The sequence below is a fragment of the Coregonus clupeaformis genome, unplaced genomic scaffold (assembly GCF_020615455.1).
Source record: "Coregonus clupeaformis isolate EN_2021a unplaced genomic scaffold, ASM2061545v1 scaf0080, whole genome shotgun sequence".
Taxonomy (NCBI): domain Eukaryota; kingdom Metazoa; phylum Chordata; class Actinopteri; order Salmoniformes; family Salmonidae; genus Coregonus; species Coregonus clupeaformis.
Genome location: NW_025533535.1, coordinates 47,237 through 66,318, shown reverse-complemented (window position 1 = coordinate 66,318; position 19,082 = coordinate 47,237). Strand labels below are relative to the sequence as shown.

The window sequence follows — 19,082 nt, the reverse complement described above, 5'->3', positions numbered from 1 at the left end:
GGTAATGTTTCCATTTTTGGGACTTTTTCTATTGGTTCTGTTGCAACAGGCAAGCTCAATCAAGCACAGCTAAATGACATATTCAAATATTAGTTAAACCCAGGTCTATGTGTGGAAACACTAGCTTCCCTGATCCAGTCAGGGGAGGTGTGAACCAGATGCTCTCGCGCGCGCACACACACACTTTGTTGGCGACGGCAACCTGTCACTCATGCCCCAGTCACATCGTCAGGATTGTCCAAAATACCCTGTAACCGTGGCATCGTGCCATTTAAACCCTCCGCCCGCTCAGTGCAGTACCTCCAGATGGAGAGAGCTCTAACCCACCTGGCTTCACCGCTGCAGACATATCTCTTCTCCTCTCGCTGCTCGTAGTCACAGGGCTTGTTGCGTTCAATTAGGATCTGGAGTCACTCACTGCATCCAACCGTAAGTGTCTGCCTGTCTGCCTGGCTGTCGGGTGTTGGGTTCGGGCTCTGGAAGGGAAAATACACTACAGGATGGGTCATCGGATATGACTAAAATGAACATTTTTAGAAACTCCAGTTTACAATTGATTGGGGTCATCCAAACTGCCTTTCTAAGTTTGTTGAATGTGATTTGCTGTCTTCAGGTGTGTGTGTGTGTGTGTGTGTGTGTGTAGAATTGTATTGTTCTACCAGTTGTTTATTGCTGTTCTTTCTGTTTCCCTCCAGGTAAGAGGAAGCCGGTGCTCACGCTCTCCAAGGAGGTGTTTGAGCAGCCTCTTCCTGCTGCCGCGTAAGACTTTTAGTCTTATTTATCTTCTTTATATCACAACTCTTTGTATTCCAACAACACTGCATTCTTCTTCTTGTGTAATTACAAAAAACTTTCACTATGCAGTTACAATGAGGTTACTAAAGTAGCCTAATACTTAGCAAAATTGTATTATTGTATTACCATGTCGTTACTAGTGTAATTACAATGTTACTTGAGTACAAAGGTACAAGAGCAACTTAATATATTAATATAAAGTGTTACCCTGTTTTTTATGAGACATGATAATATGAATGTCTTCTTTTGCACACTTTGTACAAAATAATCAAATGCAGGATGACAGGCTGTTTATAAACGTAGCTCTACTTTATTAGCTGAACTGTTGTGTAACAGATGTGATCCTACTCTCTTTTGTGTTGTGTAATAAAGAAAAGAAGGTCAGCTATTGGTCCCAGTTGATCTGTGGTTTATTCTGACATAGAATGAGCACATAAGATGTGCGACATGCACCCAGATGACTGATGTAGCATGGATCGCCTGCACAGAATTATCAGACTGGGGAATAATCAATAATATAACTACAAAAATATTACAAAACACAATATGTACAGTGCCTTTGGAAAGTATTCAGACCCCTTGACTTTTTCCACATTTTGTTACGTTACAGCCTTATTCTAAAATTGATTAATTTTTTTTTTCTCAGCAATCTACACACAATACCCCATAATAACAAAGTGAAAACAGGTTTTTAGACATTTTTGCAAATTTATTAAAAATAAAAAACATACCTTATTTACATAAGTATTCAGACCCTTTGCTATCAGACTCAAAATTGAGCTCAGGTGCATCCTGTTTCCATTGATCATCCTTCAGATGTTTCTACAACTTGATTGGAGTCCACCTGTGGTAAATTCAATTGGTTGGACATTATTTGGAAAGGCACACATCTGTCTATATAAGGTCCCACAGTTGACAGTGCATGTCAGAGCAAAAACCAAGCCATGAGGTCGAAGGAATTGTCTGTAGAGCTCCGAGACAGGATTGTGTCTGTGGAGATGGGAGAACCTTCCAGAAGGACAACCATCTCTGCAGCACTCCACCAATCAGGCCTTTATGGTAGAGTGGCCAGACGGAAGCCACTCCTCAGTAAAAGGCACATGACAGCCCGCTTGGAGTTTGCCAAAAGGCACCTAAAGACTCTCAGACCATGAGAAACAAGTCTGATGAAACCAAGATTGAACTCTTTGGCCTGAATGCCAAGCGTCACGTCTGGAGGAAACCTGGCACCATCCCTACATTGAAGCATGGTGGTGGCAGCATCATGCTGTGGGGATGTTTTTCAGCGGCAGGGAGACTAGTCAGGATCGAGGCAAAGATGAACGGAGCAAAGTACAGAGAGATCCTTGATGAAAACCTGCTCCAAAGCGCTCAGGACCTCAGACTGAGGCGAAGGTTCACCTTCCAACAGGACAACGACCCAAAGCACACAGCCAAGACAACGTAGGAGTGGCTTCGGGACACGTCTCTGAATGACCTTGAGTTGTCCAGCCAGAGCCCGGACTTGAACCCGATCGAACATCTCTGGAGAGACCTGAAAATAGCTGTGCAGCAACACTCCCCATCCAACCTGACAGAGCTTGAGAGGATCTACAGAGAAGAATGCGTGAAACTCCCCAAATACAGGTGTGCCAAGCTTGTAGCTTCATACCCAAGAAGACTCGATGCCGTAATCACTACCAAAGGTGCTTCAACAAAGTACTGAGTAAAGGGTCTGAATACTTATGTAAATGTGATATTTCCGTTTTTTATTTTTAATAAATGCTTTGTCATTATTGGGTATTGTGTGTAGATTGATGAGGGAAAAAAATAATTACATTTTAGAATAAGGCTGTAACGTAAGAACATGTGGAAAAAGTCAAGGGGTCTGAATACTTTCCGAAGGTGACATGCACCAATATGGCTGCTGTAGCAGGGATCTGACATACACCAAGATGGCTGCTGTAGCATGGATCTGACATGCACCAAGATGACTGCTGTAACATTGATCTGACATGCACCAAGATGGCTGCTGTAGCATGGATCTGACATGCACCAAGATGGCTGCTGTAACATGGATCTGACATGCACCAAGATGGCTGCTGTAACATGGATCTGGCATGCACCAAGATGTCTGCTGTAACATGGATCTGACATGCACCAAGATGACTGCTGTTAAATGGATCTGACATGCATCAAGATGGCTGCTGTAACATGGATCTGACATGCACCAAGATGACTGCTGTAGCATGGATCTGCAGCAAGGAGAACCCACTATGTATGAGTCACGAGCTAAATGCGACCACAATTACTTCAATAGAGCATGCTAATTAATCGCTCGTACAGCAATAATGTCAATGCATGGCTAGAATTAATCAAACTCGCTCATAGTGTCTAACAGGATACTGTACATACAGTATATTATACACCAGTTAATGTATATGGTGAAATTGGAAATATGAAAATAGAACACAGCACTTCAGAACGTGACATTACATTTACATTTTAGTCCAGAGCGACTTACATTTAGTGAGTGCATACATATTTTTTTTTTCATACTGGTCCCCCATGGGAAACGAACCCACAACCCTGGCATTGCAAACGCCATGCTCTACCAACTGAGCTACACGGGACTACTGCCTGCACAGAATTATCGGACTGGGAAGAATTTATGTTCGCGATTTCCCCCTATCTGCAAGCGCAGCCAATGACATTACACCTTATTGACATCTGACTTGAACCAACCAATTAGAATACATAAACATTAAATACACATTTTTGCAGTAGCATGTGGAACCATAACAAACCACGTTACACTGGCATGTTCATGTTCGTGTCTCCGGCCATGATGAACTGCAATAACCTCACGACCTGGTTGGTCTTAACCAATCATAGCACAGTATATGACAGCAGAATGCAACCAATTACAATTCAGTATGTTGCACATGAATATTACAGGATACAATGCTGCTAAATCAATTTAATGATTCTAAAGATGTCACTGACGACTCTGTTTCCTCCCATGACTGAGGATAGAGAAGGCTAGTTAGAGATGACCTTTTGGATGCGTTCACCCAGTGGTTCACATACTGTTTATCTTTGGAGCAATGTGCCAGCGAATATTGTTGATATAGTACATTTTCACTGTCAAAAAGAAGATAACTCTAGACTAATGCTCAGTTTCTTACATTATCGTTTAGGCTACATGCAGTTCTTCACATGAAATGTGTAAAGCATAATGAATTAATGCATACCAGGGTTCTGAATTGAGTTTCAAATTGCTCTTTAATTCCAATTCAATTATTGAAGTAGAATTGAATCAATGAAATTCAATGAAATCCAAATGGCTTATTTATTCTACACATCACCATATACATTTTTATTTTGACATTATGTATGGTTAGCAATACCATGCAGCATAAGGTTGAAACATTTAATTTTTAAAACTCATTCTTCTAAAACAATTTTTTATAATTACAGTGGTCTGGAAATATTCTAAGATCATGTTGTGGGTTGTCTATAATAATTAAGAATTCCCTTAATGTTTTTAAATATCAGAAAAAAATAATTTCCCAGAATTCATTAGCCCGAACACTGCAGTATGCAAGGGAACAATCTAACATATCATGACAAAGAAGAAAAAAACTGTTTGACATCTTTTAGTTATAATCAAATTAATATTTGAAATGGTATGTGTATTTTTTGCATTAATAAGTGGCATATCCTTTTGATCAAATATTTGTCAAATGAATGAGACTTTCATGGTTCACATCTCAGTTGAATTTAATTAATTTCAATTCAATTAATTAAATTCTACTTCCAATTCAATTTTAATTCAGATTCTGCATCCTGTGGGATGTGGCCAATTCAAATTAATTTCAAATTCATTGTCTGAATTTAATTAAATTCAGAAATTCCAAGTTGATCCCAACCCTGATCCATACAGATAATGTTGTACATAAACAGTTTTTTATCCTAACAACTGTCTACCTTACAGACCCCCAAGAGATTTGGATTCGAAAGCTTGTGTGACCATCGGAGAGAAGGTACCTCATCTAGTTAATGTTCAGTACGCTATCTCTAACTGTCTCACATTCTTACCTTTCATCTACCACTATGTTCTTTCCCACACATATTCCTTTGACTAAACCTTTATTTAAAACTGAAGTACTTACGTAAACATACGTTTTTACATCTGTATATAGTTGTTCTAACCTCTGTATACTTTAGGTTGAGTTAGGTCCTCTGTCTGTGAGGGCGGCAGGTAGCTTAGTGGTTAAGAGCGTTGTGCCACTAACCGAAAGGTCGCTGGTTCTAATCCCCGAGCAGACTAGGTGAAAAATCTGTCGATGTGCCCTTGAGCAAGGCACTTAACCCTAATTGCTCCTGTAAGTCGCTCTGGATAAGAGCGTCTGCTAAATGACTAAAAATGTAAATGTAAAAATGTCTGTGGTCTGGATGCAGAAAGCTGAAAGCTGAAAGCTTGGCTCAATTAAGGGTCTGTGAGCCGTAAGGAACGGTCTACCGAACATTACGACCCAGATTGAACACTTCTGATTGTAGGCAGACTGGAATGTGCTTTACTGCCTGACGGGCAGTAAAAATATTTATTTTAAACTCATCAAATAAGTGGAATTTTCCGTTGGCAAAGATGCCCGTTTTTTTTGTGCTACAATATAGCCTGAAGTCAAAGTCAGGGCAGCAATTTATTTTTTTGTTCTTGTATAAAGTGTAAGAAAACTAAAATGGTCCCATGATTTACATAAACTATTCTTTCAGATGAAAAGGGACATTTGTGGCGTCTTTGGACTATTTAGTGTTTCAATGTCCAAAGCTTTCCATGTTGATAAAAAACTTTTGTTGGAGTAGTTGTTTAAACAAAGACATAGCTCCGAGCCAAAGCAGCACTCTCAAACAAAGAGGAGAAGAGAGATACTCCCACCTAGAATGACCCCGTATGTTGGTAGATTAGGATTTAGTGTTTCTTGTAGTGTTTTTCGCTCTCTGTTTCTGTTTGTTTGCACAAGATGAGGATTGGGTACCAAAAACCCCAAGGACCTCTCTTTATCCCTCTCTTTTTGTGTTCAGTGATTACTTCAAGTATGGGAGAAGTAAGGGAGAATTTGACCCAGTCTTACTCACTCTCTCTCTCTCACGTCACTGTGTCACCCATTTAATGTTTGAATCAAGCCTGACATTGCTCTCTGTCTGGCCTGAGCAGAACTTTGTGATGAAAGCCGATGACCTGGAGCAGATTGACGAGCTGGGAAGAGGGGCGTACGGTGTGGTGGACAAGATGAGGCACATGCCCAGTGGCTTGATCATGGCAGTGAAGGTATGTGAGATTTGATGATGTTATGGATGTTCTCTTTAAGGAGATCTAGTTCAGGATACTATAGCAAAAGCACTTTGGCTGCGTTTATAGAGGCAGCCTAATTCTGATCTTTTTCCCCACTAATTGGTCTTTTGACCAATCAGATCAGCTCTTTTGTCAATAATTGGGCAAAAAATCAGAATTGGGCAGCCATAGTGACAGCTGTTGATGTAATAAGTTAGTTGGATGGATAGACTTGATTTTTTGATTGATATACGCTACATCGGCAGGATAGAACGTCTGACTCCGGTGGCGGTCTGTGTATATTTGTAAACAACAGCAGAATATCTCATGATAAACTGTAGACCACACTATTTACCAAGAGAGTTTTCATCAATATTTTTCGTAGCTGTCTATTTACCACCACAAACCGATGCTGGCACTAAGACTGCACTCAATGAGCTGTATAAGGCCATAAGCAAACAGGAAAATGCTCATCCAGAGGCAGCGCTCCTAGTGCAGGGAAACTTAAATCCGTTCTACCTCATTTCTACCAGCATGTTAAATGTGCAACCAGAGGAAAAAAAACTAAACCACCTTTACTCCACACACAGAGACACGTACAAAGCTCTCCCTCGCCGTCCATTTGGAAAATCTGACCATAATTCTATCCTCCTGATTCCTGCTTATAAGGAAAAACTAAAGCAGGAAGCACCAGTGACTCGGTTAATAAGGAAGTGGTCAGATGACGCAGATGCTAAGCTACAGGACTGTTTTGCTAGCACAGACTGGAATATGTTCCGGGATTCTTCCGATGTCATTGAGGAGTACACCACATCAGTCACTGGCTTCATCAATAAGTGCATCGATGACGTCATCCCCACAGTGACCGTACGTACATACCCCAACCAGAATCCATGGATTACAGGCAACATCTGCACTGAGCTAAAAGGTAGAGCAGCCGCTTTCAAGGAGCGGGACTCTAACCCGAACACTTATAAGAAATTGCTATGCCCTCCGACGAACCATCAAACAGGCAAAGAGTCAATACAGGACTAAGATTGAATCGTACTACACTGGCTCGGACGCTCGTCGGATGTGGCAGGGCTTGCAAACTATTACAGACTACAAAGGGAAGCACAGTCGTGAGCTGCACAGTGACACGAGCCTACCAGACAAGCTAAATAACTTCTATGCTCGCTTTGAGGCAAGCAACACTGAAGCATGCATGAGATCATCAGCTGTTCCGGATGACTATGTGATCACGCTCTCCGTAGCCGATGTGAGTAAGACTTTTAGCAGGTCAACATTCACAAGGCCGCAGGGCCAGATGGATAACCAGGACGTGTACTCTGAGCCTGCGCTGACCAACTGACAAGAGTCTTCACTGACATTTTCAACATGTCCCTGACTGAGTCTATAATACCAACATGTTTCAAGCAGACCACCATAGTCCCTGTGCTCAAGAACACTAAGATAACCTGCCTAAATGACTACCGACCAGTAGCACTCACATCTGTAGCCATGAAGTGCTTTGGAAAGGCTGGTCATGGCTCACATCAACACCATTATCCCAGAAACCCTAGACCCACTCCAATTTGCATACCGCCCCCACAGATGATGCAATCTCTATTGCACTCCACACTGCCCTTTCCCACCTAGACAAGATGAACACCTATGTGAGAATGCTATTCATTGACTACAGCTCAGTGTTCAACACCATAGTGCCCTCAAAGCTCATCACTAAGCTAAGGACCCTGGGACTAAACACCTCCCTCTGTAACTGGATCCTGGACTTCCTGACGGGCCGCCCCCAGGTGGTAAGGGTACGTAACAACACATCTGCAACGCTGATCCTCAACACGGGGGCCCCTCAGGGGTGCATGCTCAGTCATCTACTGTACTCCCTGTTCACTCATGACTGCATGGCCAGGCACGACTCCAACACCATCATTACGTTTGCTGACGACACAACAGTGGTAGGCCTGATCACCGACAACGATGAGACAGCCTATAGGGAGGAGGTTAGAGACCTGGCCGTGTGGTGCCAGGATAGCAACCTCTCCCTCAACGTGATCAAGACAAAGGAGATGATTGTGTACTACAGGAAAAAGAAGAGGACTGAGCACGCCCCCATTCTCATCGACGGGGCTGTAGTGGAACAGGTTGAGAGCTTCAAGTTCCTTGGTGTCCACATCACCAACGAACTATCATGGTCCAAAAACACCAAGACAGTCGTGAAGAGGGCGCGACAAAGCCTATTCCCCCTTAGGAGACTGACAGCTGCATCATCGAGAGCATCCTGACTGGTTGCATCACCACCTGGTTTGGCAACTGCTCGGCCTCCAACCGCAAGGCACTACAGAGGGTAGTGCGTATGGCCCAGTACATCACTGGGGCCAAGCTTCCTGCCATCCAGGACCTCTCTACCAGGCGGTGTCAGAAGAAGGCCCTAAAAATTGTCAAAGACTCCAGCCACCCTAGTCATAGACTGTTCTCTCTGCTACCGCACGGCAAGCGGTACCGGAGCGCCAAGTCTAGGTCCAAAAGGCTTCTTAACAGCTTCTACCCCCAAGCCATAAGACTCCTGAACAGCTAATCATGGCTACCCAGACTTTTTGCATTGTCGCCCCACCCCACCCCCTCTTTTACGCTGCTGCTACTCTCTGTTTATTATCTATGCATAGTCATTTTAACTACCCACATGTATATACAGTGGGGGAAAAAAGTATTTAGTCAGCCACCAATTGTGCAAGTTCTCCCACTTAAAAAATGAGAGAGGCCTGTAATTTTCATCATAGGTACACGTCAATTATGACAGACAAATTGAGGAAAAAAATCCAGAAAATCACATTGTAGGATTTTTTAATGAATTTATTTGCAAATTATGGTGGAAAATAAGTATTTGGTCACCTACAAACAAGCAAGATTTCTGGCTCTCACAGACCTGTAACTTCTTCTTTAAGAGGCTCCTCTGTCCTCCACTCGTTACCTGTATTAATGGCACCTGTTTGAACTTGTTATCAGTATAAAAGACACCTGTCCACAACCTCAAACAGTCACACTCCAAACTCCACTATGGCCAAGACCAAAGAGCTGTCAAAGGACACCAGAAACAAAATTGTAGACCTGCACCAGGCTGGGAAGACTGAATCTGCAATAGGTAAGCAACTTGGTTTGAAGAAATCAACTGTGGGAGCAATTATTAGGAAATGGAAGACATACAAGACCACTGATAATCTCCCTCGATCTGGGGCTCCACGCAAGATCTCACCCCGTGGGGTCAAAATGATCACAAGAACGGTGAGCAAAAATCCCAGAACCACATGGGGGGACCTAGTGAATGACCTGCAGAGAGCTGGGACCAAAGTAACAAAGCCTACCATCAGTAACACACTATGCCGCCAGGGACTCAAATCCTGCAGTGTCAGACGTGTCCCCCCTGCTTAAGCCAGTACATGTCCAGGCCCGTCTGAAGTTTGCTAGAGTGCATTTGGATGATCCAGAAGAGGATTGGGAGAATGTCATATGGTCAGATGAAACCAAAATAGAACTTTTTGGTAAAAACTCAACTCGTCGTGTTTGGAGGACATAGAATGCTGAGTTGCATCCAAAGAACACCATACCTACTGTGAAGCATGGGGGTGGAAACATCATGCTTTGGGGCTGTTTTTCGAAGCCACTCCTTCGTTGCCCGGGCGGTGTGTTTGGGACCAGGACGACTGATCCGTGTAAAGGAAAGAATGAATGGGGCCATGTATCGTGAGATTTTGAGTGAAAACCTCCTTCCATCAGCAAGGGCATTGAAGATGAAACGTGGCAGGGTCTTTCAATCAATCAATCAATCAATTTTATTTTATATAGCCCTTCTTACATCAGCTAATATCTCGAAGTGCTGTACAGAAACCCAGCCTAAAACCCCAAACAGCTAGTAATGCAGGTGTAGAAGCACGGTGGCTAGGAAAAACTCCCTAGAAAGGCGAAAGCCTAGGAAGAAACCTAGAGAGGAACCAGGCTATGAGGGGTGGCCAGTCCTCTTCTGGCTGTGCCGGGTGGAGATTATAACAGAACCATGCCAAGATGTTCAAAAATGTTCATAAGTGACAAGCATGGTCAAATAATAATCAGGAATAAATCTCAGTTGGCTTTTCATAGCCGATCATTAAGAGTTGAAAACAGCAGGTCTGGGACAGGTAGGGGTTCCATAACCGCAGGCAGAACAGTTGAAACTGGAATAGCAGCAAGGCCAGGCGGACTGGGGACAGCAAGGAGTCAGCATGACAATGATCCCAAACACACCGCCCGGGCAACGAAGGAGTGGCTTCGTAAGAAGCATTTCAAGGTCCTGGAGTGGCCTAGCCAGTCTCCAGATCTCAACCCCATAGAAAATCTTTGGAGGGAGTTGAAAGTCCGTGTTGCCCAGCGACAGCCCCAAAACATCACTGCTCTAGAGGAGATCTGCATGGAGGAATGGGCCAAAATACCAGCAACAGTGTGTGAAAACCTTGTGAAGACTTACAGAAAACGTTTGACCTGTGTCATTGCCAACAAAGGGTATATAACAAAGTATTGAGAAACTTTTGTTATTGACCAAATACTTATTTTCCACCATAATTTGCAAATAAATTCATTAAAAATCCTACAATGTGATTTTCTGGAATTTTTTTCCTCATTTTGTCTGTCATAGTTGACGTGTACCTATGATGAAAATTACAGGCCTCTCTCATCTTTTTAAGTGGGAGAACTTGCACAATTGGTGGCTGACTAAATACTTTTTTCCCCCACTGTATTACCTCAATTACCTCGATTAACCTGTGCCCCCGCACATTGACTCTGTACCGGTACCCCCTATATATAGCCTCCATACTGTTATTTCATTTTACTGCTGCTCTTTAATTATTATTATTATTTATTTTTTACTCATCTATTTTTTACTTAACACTTATTTTTCTTAAAACTGCATTGTTGGTTAAGGGCTTGTAAGTAAGCATTTCACTGTAAGGTCTGCTACACCTGTTGTATTCGGCACATGTGGCAAATAAATGTTGATTTGATTTCCATTCCCTCCCACCCTAGAGGATCCGTGCCACAGTGAACACCCAGGAACAGAAGAGACTGCTGATGGACCTGGACATCTCTATGAGGACAGTAGACTGCTTCTACACAGTCACCTTCTACGGCGCACTCTTCAGAGAGGTAACTAGCTACTTTATAATAATAATACTTACATATTATAGAGTTTTTCTAAAACCCAAAGACGCTTTACAATAAACAACCTATTATTTGTTTATTTGGTCCCCATATGTTGTTGCAGTTGCAACAGCTACTCTTTCTGGGGTTCTCCTACTGACTTAGTTGATTCCTATAAGGAACATAGGCTTCCAACAATGTCATTACAAAGATGTCAGAGGACAGAGCCTTGTAGATATGCTGTTAAGTATATTGGCACCCTTGCAATTTAAAACGGAGTGCAATGGATCAGAATGTTCTATTTTCTATTTTTAAAACAGGCTATTTTTTACCCTGTCCAAAAAAAAAGAGAAGAAGATTCCTCAAGGGTTCTATGGTAAGGGTGATTGTTCTATGTTGAGCCATAATGACTCAAATAACCCTTTGAGCCCTTTAATGGTTATTTGCAGTTCAGAAAAGGGTTATTTCATAATTTAGTTATAATTCAAATGTAGGGGCAGTGGCTCATTTAGAATATATTGAGGCGTGGTTTGCTCAGTTATTTTTGTCCAACCATGAGTGAGAGTGTCATTCCAGTTTCTCTTGTGTTATGTCATTACATGTTAAATGATGGCCAGTAACAGTGTCTTGTGAATGTTTACTAAGTCAGTGGTTCTCAATTCTCTCCTCAGGGATCCCCAGCCGTACCAGAGCTAGTACACCTGATTCAACTTGTCAATTAACACAATAATAACGCCTAATGGAATTTTAACAATTAATGCTTCTCCAAATAACCAAAAGGTTATTTGTAGATTATTTGAGATTGAGAATGGTTCTATAAAGAACCTTTCTCCATAAAGCTTCTACAAAGAACCAGTAAAAAGGGTTCTATAGGTCGTTATCAATAAAACGTCACAGTATGGTGCAGAGCGTTCGATATGGCTGCTGGGGGGCAAGGAGACTAGCCCTGCTAAAACCATTGGTAACTAGGTGCCGTTTTCAAGGGATTGTTAAATAAATGTTATAACTATTTGGTTTTAATATCATCACCTCTTGAAGAGCATAGTCAGAACTACACATTTCAGATTATTCTACATTTAGCTCTATCATCAGAGTTATACAGCAAGTAACTGCATGCTTTTCATGATCAGTAAACATCAATTGAGCATGTATTTTCAGATACGTGAGGGTATCCTATCCATTTAGAATGTAGCTAGCTAGCTAAGCAAACAACATGCCATTTGAGTTTGAGTTTGAGTTTATTTTTACAGGGACAGTGCACATTAATCAACGTTTCAGTAAAAGTGCCGGTTTTAGCCAGCCGGCTAATTTTCAACCGCAGTCAATGGGCAGGTTATTAAAAACAATTACAATATAGACAATAACAACATAGAACAAGACATAGCATACAGACATAGCAACATAGGACAAACAAGACGTAGCATACAGACCGAGCAACATAGAACAAAAAGCAGCAAGACAAAATTCATAAAAGCAACAAAGTGTTTCCACACCTCACAAGTTACAGACAACAGACATGGAAAGCGGCAACACACAGCTAGGGACCATGTTCACAAATCTGATTGACCTTTAGCCATGTCTTCAAGCATTTTGTGAAAGTGTGATATGTGGCGCAGTTATGTGTGTCTGATGGCAGTGTATTCCAGACATGGGAAGCTCTCACAGAAAAAGCGGATTTACTAAAGGTGCTTTTCCTTAGGGGAACTACACAGTCACCTCTCATGGCAGACCTTGTGGATCTGCTGCCATATGTTTGGGTTTTCTGTTTAACAAAAATACTGAGTGGAGGGGGGAGCCAAGCCATTTAGGATCTTGAATACAAGACATGCATCGGTGTATTGCACAAGATTTTCCCAACTCAGGAGCTCATGCTTTCTAAGGATGTGACAGTGATGATGGCTATTGGGCTTCCTATCAAGCACTTTGAGAGCCTGTTTGTAGACAGACTGAATAGGTCTTACTGTTGTACAGCAAGCTTGGGTCCAACTAGTCAAGCAGTATGTTAAGTGGGGGAGTATCATAGATTTGAAGTACAGTTTTGCTACCTCTGTAGTCAAACAATTTCGTATAAATCGGAAATTAGCTAGGTTGAATTTGGTTATTTGAATTACCTTTTTCACATGCTTTTTAAAAAGAGAGGTTGGAATCAAGTATGATGCCAAGGTACTTAAAATCAGATACCCCTGGAGCTTCTCCCCTGACACATAGACTTCTGGCTCAGTAGCATCTGTTGCCCCCTTTGTGAAGAACATGCAAACAGTTTTTTTCACATTGAGATGCAAACACGAGTCACTGAGCCACTTTGTAACCTGGACCATTACAGTAGTGAGTTCTTGTGCAGCTTGTTGTTTGCTCTTTGCATGCACATATATCACTGTATCATCTGCATACATTTGAACTTCAGACCCAGTACAGACAGAAGGCAGATCATTAATGTACAGGCTGAACAGGAGCGGCCCCAGTATTTAGCTTGCTTCATCAGAGATTTGGATTTTGGAAAGAGCTTGACATCGGCAAGTCCTCATCCTGGTAAAGTTGTCAGTCGGACTACTATCATCACCACTATAGATGCAAGCAAGTCAAACAATATTTGGATATAGCCGTCTAGTTTATCCCCTGAAAGGTAGCTTGTTAACTAGCCATATTGACTTTATCTGTTATTATCTAGCTAGCCAATTTGACGTGGTCAATCAATCAATGTAGCCTATCATGTCTGTCAGCAGCAGCAATCGTGATTAAACACTCTCAAAAACAATGTTGAAAATGTTAGCTAACTTCACTAGGAAGGCCTACGTTGGTTGGAGGAAAAATAACATTAGATCTACTTATCACTATGTTTAGCCAACTGTACAAAGTTTCTACTAGTAGCTTGCAAAGTAAACATTATCAGCTAACAGTACATCGGCAAATGCACCCTTCTGCTGCTTGACAGGCAGAGCCCACAAAGGATGGGAAATTAACCTAAATCACTCATACTTGTATAGTTCACTTCTTTTCTATCACTCAAATATCCAATTAATGGTGGCCAATATTGAAAGATATTGTTTGGCTACCCTCACGTATCTGAAATTACATGATCAATTGATGTTTACTGATCATGAAAAGCATGCAGTTACTTGCTGTATGCTATAACGCTGATGATAGAGCTGAATGTGTGCAATTGTTTTGCATGGAAGCATCTGAAATTTATATTTCTGACTATGCTCTACAAGAGGTGATGATATTACAACCAAATAGTTAACATTCATTTAACAATCCCTTAAAAACGACACACAGTTGTCAATGGTTTTAACGTAGCTGGGGGTCTCCTTGCACCCCAGCAGCCAAATCGAACTCTCTGCACCGTAATGTGATGTTTTATTGATAACGACCTACAGTGGGGAAAAAAAGTATTTAGTCAGCCACCAATTGTGCAAGTTCTCCCACTTAAAAAGATGAGAGAGGCCTGTAATTTTCATCATAGGTACACGTCTACTATGACAGACAAATTGAGGGAAAAAAATCCAGAAAATCACATTGTAGGATTTTTAATGAATTTATTTGCAAATTATGGTGGAAAATAAGTATTTGGTCACCTACAAACAAGCAAGATTTCTGGCTTTCACAGACCTGTAACTTCTTCTTTAAGAGGCTCCTCTGTCCTCCACTCGTTACCTGTATTAATGGCACCTGTTTGAACTTGTTATCAGTATAAAAAGACACCTGTCCACAACCTCAAACAGTCACACTCCAAACTCCACTATGGCCAAGACCAAAGAGCTGTCAAAGGACACCAGAAACAAAATTGTAGACCTGCACCAGGCTGGGAAGACTGAATCTGCAATAGGTAAGCAGCTTGGTTTGAAGAAATCAACTGTGGGAGCAATTATTAGGAAATGGAAGACATACAAGACCACTGATAATCTCCCTTGATCTGGGGCTCCACGCAAGATCTCACCCCGTGGGGTCAAAATGATCACAAGAACGGTGAGCAAAAATCCCAGAACCACACAGGGGGACCTAGTGAATGACCTGCAGAGAGCTGGGACCAAAGTAACAAAGCCTACCATCAGTAACACACTACGCCGCCAGGGACTCAAATCCTGCAGTGCCAGACGTGTCCCCCTGCTTAAGCCAGTACATGTCCAGGCCCGTCTGAAGTTTGCTAGAGTGCATTTGGATGATCCAGAAGAGGATTGGGAGAATGTGAAATGGTCAGATGAAACCAAAATAGAACTTTTTGGTAAAAACTCAACTCGTCGTGTTTGGAGGACAAAGAATGCTGAGTCCAAAGAACACCATACCTACTGTGAAGCATGGGGGTGGAAACATCATGCTTTGGGGCTGTTTTTCTGCAAAGGGACCAGGACGACTGATCCGTGTAAAGGAAAGAATGAATGGGGCCATGTATCGTGAGATTTTGAGTGAAAACCTCCTTCCATCAGCAAGGGCATTGAAGATGAAACGTGGCTGGGTCTTTCAGCATGACAATGATCCCAAACACACCGCCCGGGCAACGAAGGAATGGCTTCGTAATAAGCATTTCAAGGTCCTGGAGTGGCCTAGCCAGTCTCCAGATCTCAACCCCATAGAAAATCTTTGGAGGGAGTTGAAAGTCTGTGTTGCCCAGCGACAGCCTCAAAACATCACTGCTCTAGAGGAGATCTGCATGGAAGAATGGGCCAAAATACCAGCAACAGTGTGTGAAAACCTTGTGAAGACTTACAGAAAACGTTTGACCTGTGTCATTGCCAACAAAGGGTATATAACAAAGTATTGAGAAACTTTTGTTATTGACCAAATACTTATTTTCCACCATAATTTGCAAATAAATTCATTAAAAATTCTACAATGTGATTTTCTGTTTTTTTTTCTTCTCATTTTGTCTGTCATAGTTGACGTGTACCTATGATGAAAATTACAGGCCTCTCTCATCTTTTTAAGTGGGAGAACTTGCACAATTGGTGGCTGACTAAATACTTTTTTCCCCCACTGTATATTTGACCGCATCTGTATGTTCATAGAGGCAGGTACTTAGCAACTAACTTAGGCCTCTTCCTAACTATATGGAACATAAGGCTTCCTACACTGCCATTACAGCCTAGATTTATACAATGACATTGTACTCTATGATGGGCTGCCATTCAGACCGGTAGCGTAGAGATGTGGGAGGGCAGAGCCTTTTTATGTTGTAGTCAAGATAAACAAATAAATAATTCCTGATATTTCCGGATATAGTTACCTTCCTCCTGAAGAGAAAAGAGCGTTCCACAGGATATCCCTCTGCAGCAGAGCACATTGGAAAAAGCTCTTTCCTGTTAGTCGAACCGTGTGTCAGGAATGTGGTCTGGCTCTGTTGTGGTTTTCCAATCCCTCTCTCAACCCCTCTCTCCATCTTTCTGTCTTGCCTTTTTTCCATTGCTTATAACCCTCTTTCCATCTCTATTTCTCTCAATTTCCAATCTCTCTACCCCTCTCTCCATCTCTCCATCTCCCCCTTTCCACCCTCTCTCCATCTCTCCCTCTTACTGTATCCTCCCCTAGACTCTTATCTGAATGATGCCCCTTGTTGTGTCATCAGGGTGACGTGTGGATCTGTATGGAGCTGATGGACACTTCTCTGGATAAATTCTACAAGCAGGTGATAGATAAAGGCATGACCATCCCCGAGGACATACTGGGAAAAATGGCCGTCTCGGTGAGTAGGACTAGGGCCCAATCCAAATCGTCCCCTAAGCTCTGCGCCCTATGTATTTGCGGAGATCTGAGCGAAATTGACCGGTGTAATCATATTGGTAATAGCTCCACCTTGCCCTCTGATAGGCTATCTGGAAGTTTCAGCATATTGCTTATAACAATCAAATCCTCTCAGATCTCCACAAGTGCATAGGGTTTAGGGGATGATTTGGGATTGGCCCTACTTCCTTAATTCATGTGAGTAGGACTACAGTCATCAGTCAGCCTAGAGACCAAGATGAATAATACATGGGTTGGTTATGTGTAGGAATATACAGTATATTATGAACGTGTTGTTGTCAGATCAGTCAGTCTGTAGACCAAGAGGAATAGCCTAGTACTGTACATGGGTATACAGTACATGTAGTTGACTAAATGTGTTCATTCATGCTAGATGCTAAATATACTAAGAATGAATAAATAATAGATGCAACCATATGGATTCCCCAATCTCCTTCTTCTCTTACTGCTAATGTGTCGGTGTTCTGTTCTAATGTTCTTATGTTCTAATCTCCCTGGTTACAGGTAGTGAAGGCTCTGGAACATCTGCACAGTAACCTGTCAGTGATCCACCGAGGTAAGAACATCACAGATTTAAATGGAACGTTTTATATTAAAATATGCAACTGCCAAAATAAAGGAAACACTTGAGTAAATGATGAATACAATGAGGTTGTGGTTCCTGAGTTAATTATGCAATTAACATCCCATCATGCTTAGGGTCACATTTAAAGGGTGTGTGTGTCTCAGTCACCAGCTCTCTACCCAATTGAACACATATGGGAGATTCTGGAGTGGCGCTTGAGACAGCGTTTTCCACCACCATCAACTAAACACTAAATTATGGAATTTCTTGTGGAAAAATGGTGTCGCATCCCTCCAATAGAGTTTCAGACACTTGTAGAATCTATGCCAAGACGCACTGAAGCTGTTCTGGCGGCTTGTGGTGGCCCAACGCCCTAATAAGACACTTATGTTGTTGTTTCCTTTATTTTGGCAGTTACCTGTATCATGCATCTCTATAGGGTACACCTTAAAACAGTTGGACTAGTGTCCATCCTTTAAAACCATGCCTCACCAAAGGTCAAAGTGTTGATTTCTTGTGTCTAAAACCTCAGTGTTCCAACCGTGAACCGACATGCGGCTGTTTCTGTATTAACATCGCATGTAGTAATTTAAGATGATTGCAGGTTACTAAAATAAAGTGACACAACTACGCCTAGCCAGCGACCACATTCCTGCTGCGGAAGTGTTTTGAGGGCTGTGTGTTTGAGACCGTTAACTGCTTCCCAGTTCTGTCGCTGTGGGTAACTGACACGGCAGATTAAATCAGTGATGACCCTGTTTCTCTTTCACTTCCCTCACACTCCTCTCTCTCTTCCATATCTTTCTTTCTTCCATCTCTCTCTCTCTTGCTCTCTCCTCTCTCTATATCCTTCCATCTCCTTCTCCTCCTCTCTTTCTCCCCTCCATCTCTCTCTCTCTCTCCCCCTCTCTCTCCCTCAGATGTGAAGCCATCGAACGTATTGATCAACACACAGGGCCAGGTGAAGATGTGTGACTTTGGGATCAGCGGTTACCTGGTGGACTCCGTGGCCAAGACCATGGATGCCGGCTGCAAGCCCTACATGGCGGTGAGCGGTTGTGTGTGTGGGTGTGTGGTAGGAGAGGTCTATGGGTTTTAAAAGAGATACAAAATAGATGTCTACTCAGTCAAAACAAACTAGAAAGGATTTAGGCTTAAAGATGCTCATGACCCAAAGCGGGTCCCCTAAACTGTTGCACAGTTGTGTACAACGTCATCCATTTCCTATGATATGTTACGTCCTGCAAAAAAGTTATACAAATAAATACATTTCCTGCAATTCATATGACATGTTACGAATTCCAATTTGTACAATATGTTACGAATTTGTAAGTGCTTAAGATCCTGTTCAATCTCTTTATGCTGGCTCAGTGAATAACTGTTTACAGAACAGAGATATGATACATGATGTTCATGTTAATTTATTATTGTACAAGTTTGAACTGCATTGGCTGCTTGCTACCTATATGTTTAAGTGCTACAGGTCTCTATGTTATGTCATTA

At 42.1% G+C, this 19,082-nt stretch overlaps 1 protein-coding gene across 1 annotated transcript in view; it reads left to right on the top strand.

Annotated features, from left to right (window-relative positions):
* Nucleotides 1-19,082, top strand: part of LOC121575920 (dual specificity mitogen-activated protein kinase kinase 6) — a 55,217-nt gene that overhangs the window by 30,994 nt on the left and 5,141 nt on the right. Inside the window, exons 2-8 of the mRNA XM_041889215.2 lie at nucleotides 696-759; nucleotides 4,772-4,820; nucleotides 5,996-6,109; nucleotides 11,165-11,284; nucleotides 16,839-16,955; nucleotides 17,519-17,570; nucleotides 18,500-18,627. Of these exons, the coding sequence (XP_041745149.1) occupies nucleotides 696-759; nucleotides 4,772-4,820; nucleotides 5,996-6,109; nucleotides 11,165-11,284; nucleotides 16,839-16,955; nucleotides 17,519-17,570; nucleotides 18,500-18,627 (644 nt within the window). The remainder of the gene's footprint in view (nucleotides 1-695; nucleotides 760-4,771; nucleotides 4,821-5,995; nucleotides 6,110-11,164; nucleotides 11,285-16,838; nucleotides 16,956-17,518; nucleotides 17,571-18,499; nucleotides 18,628-19,082) is intronic.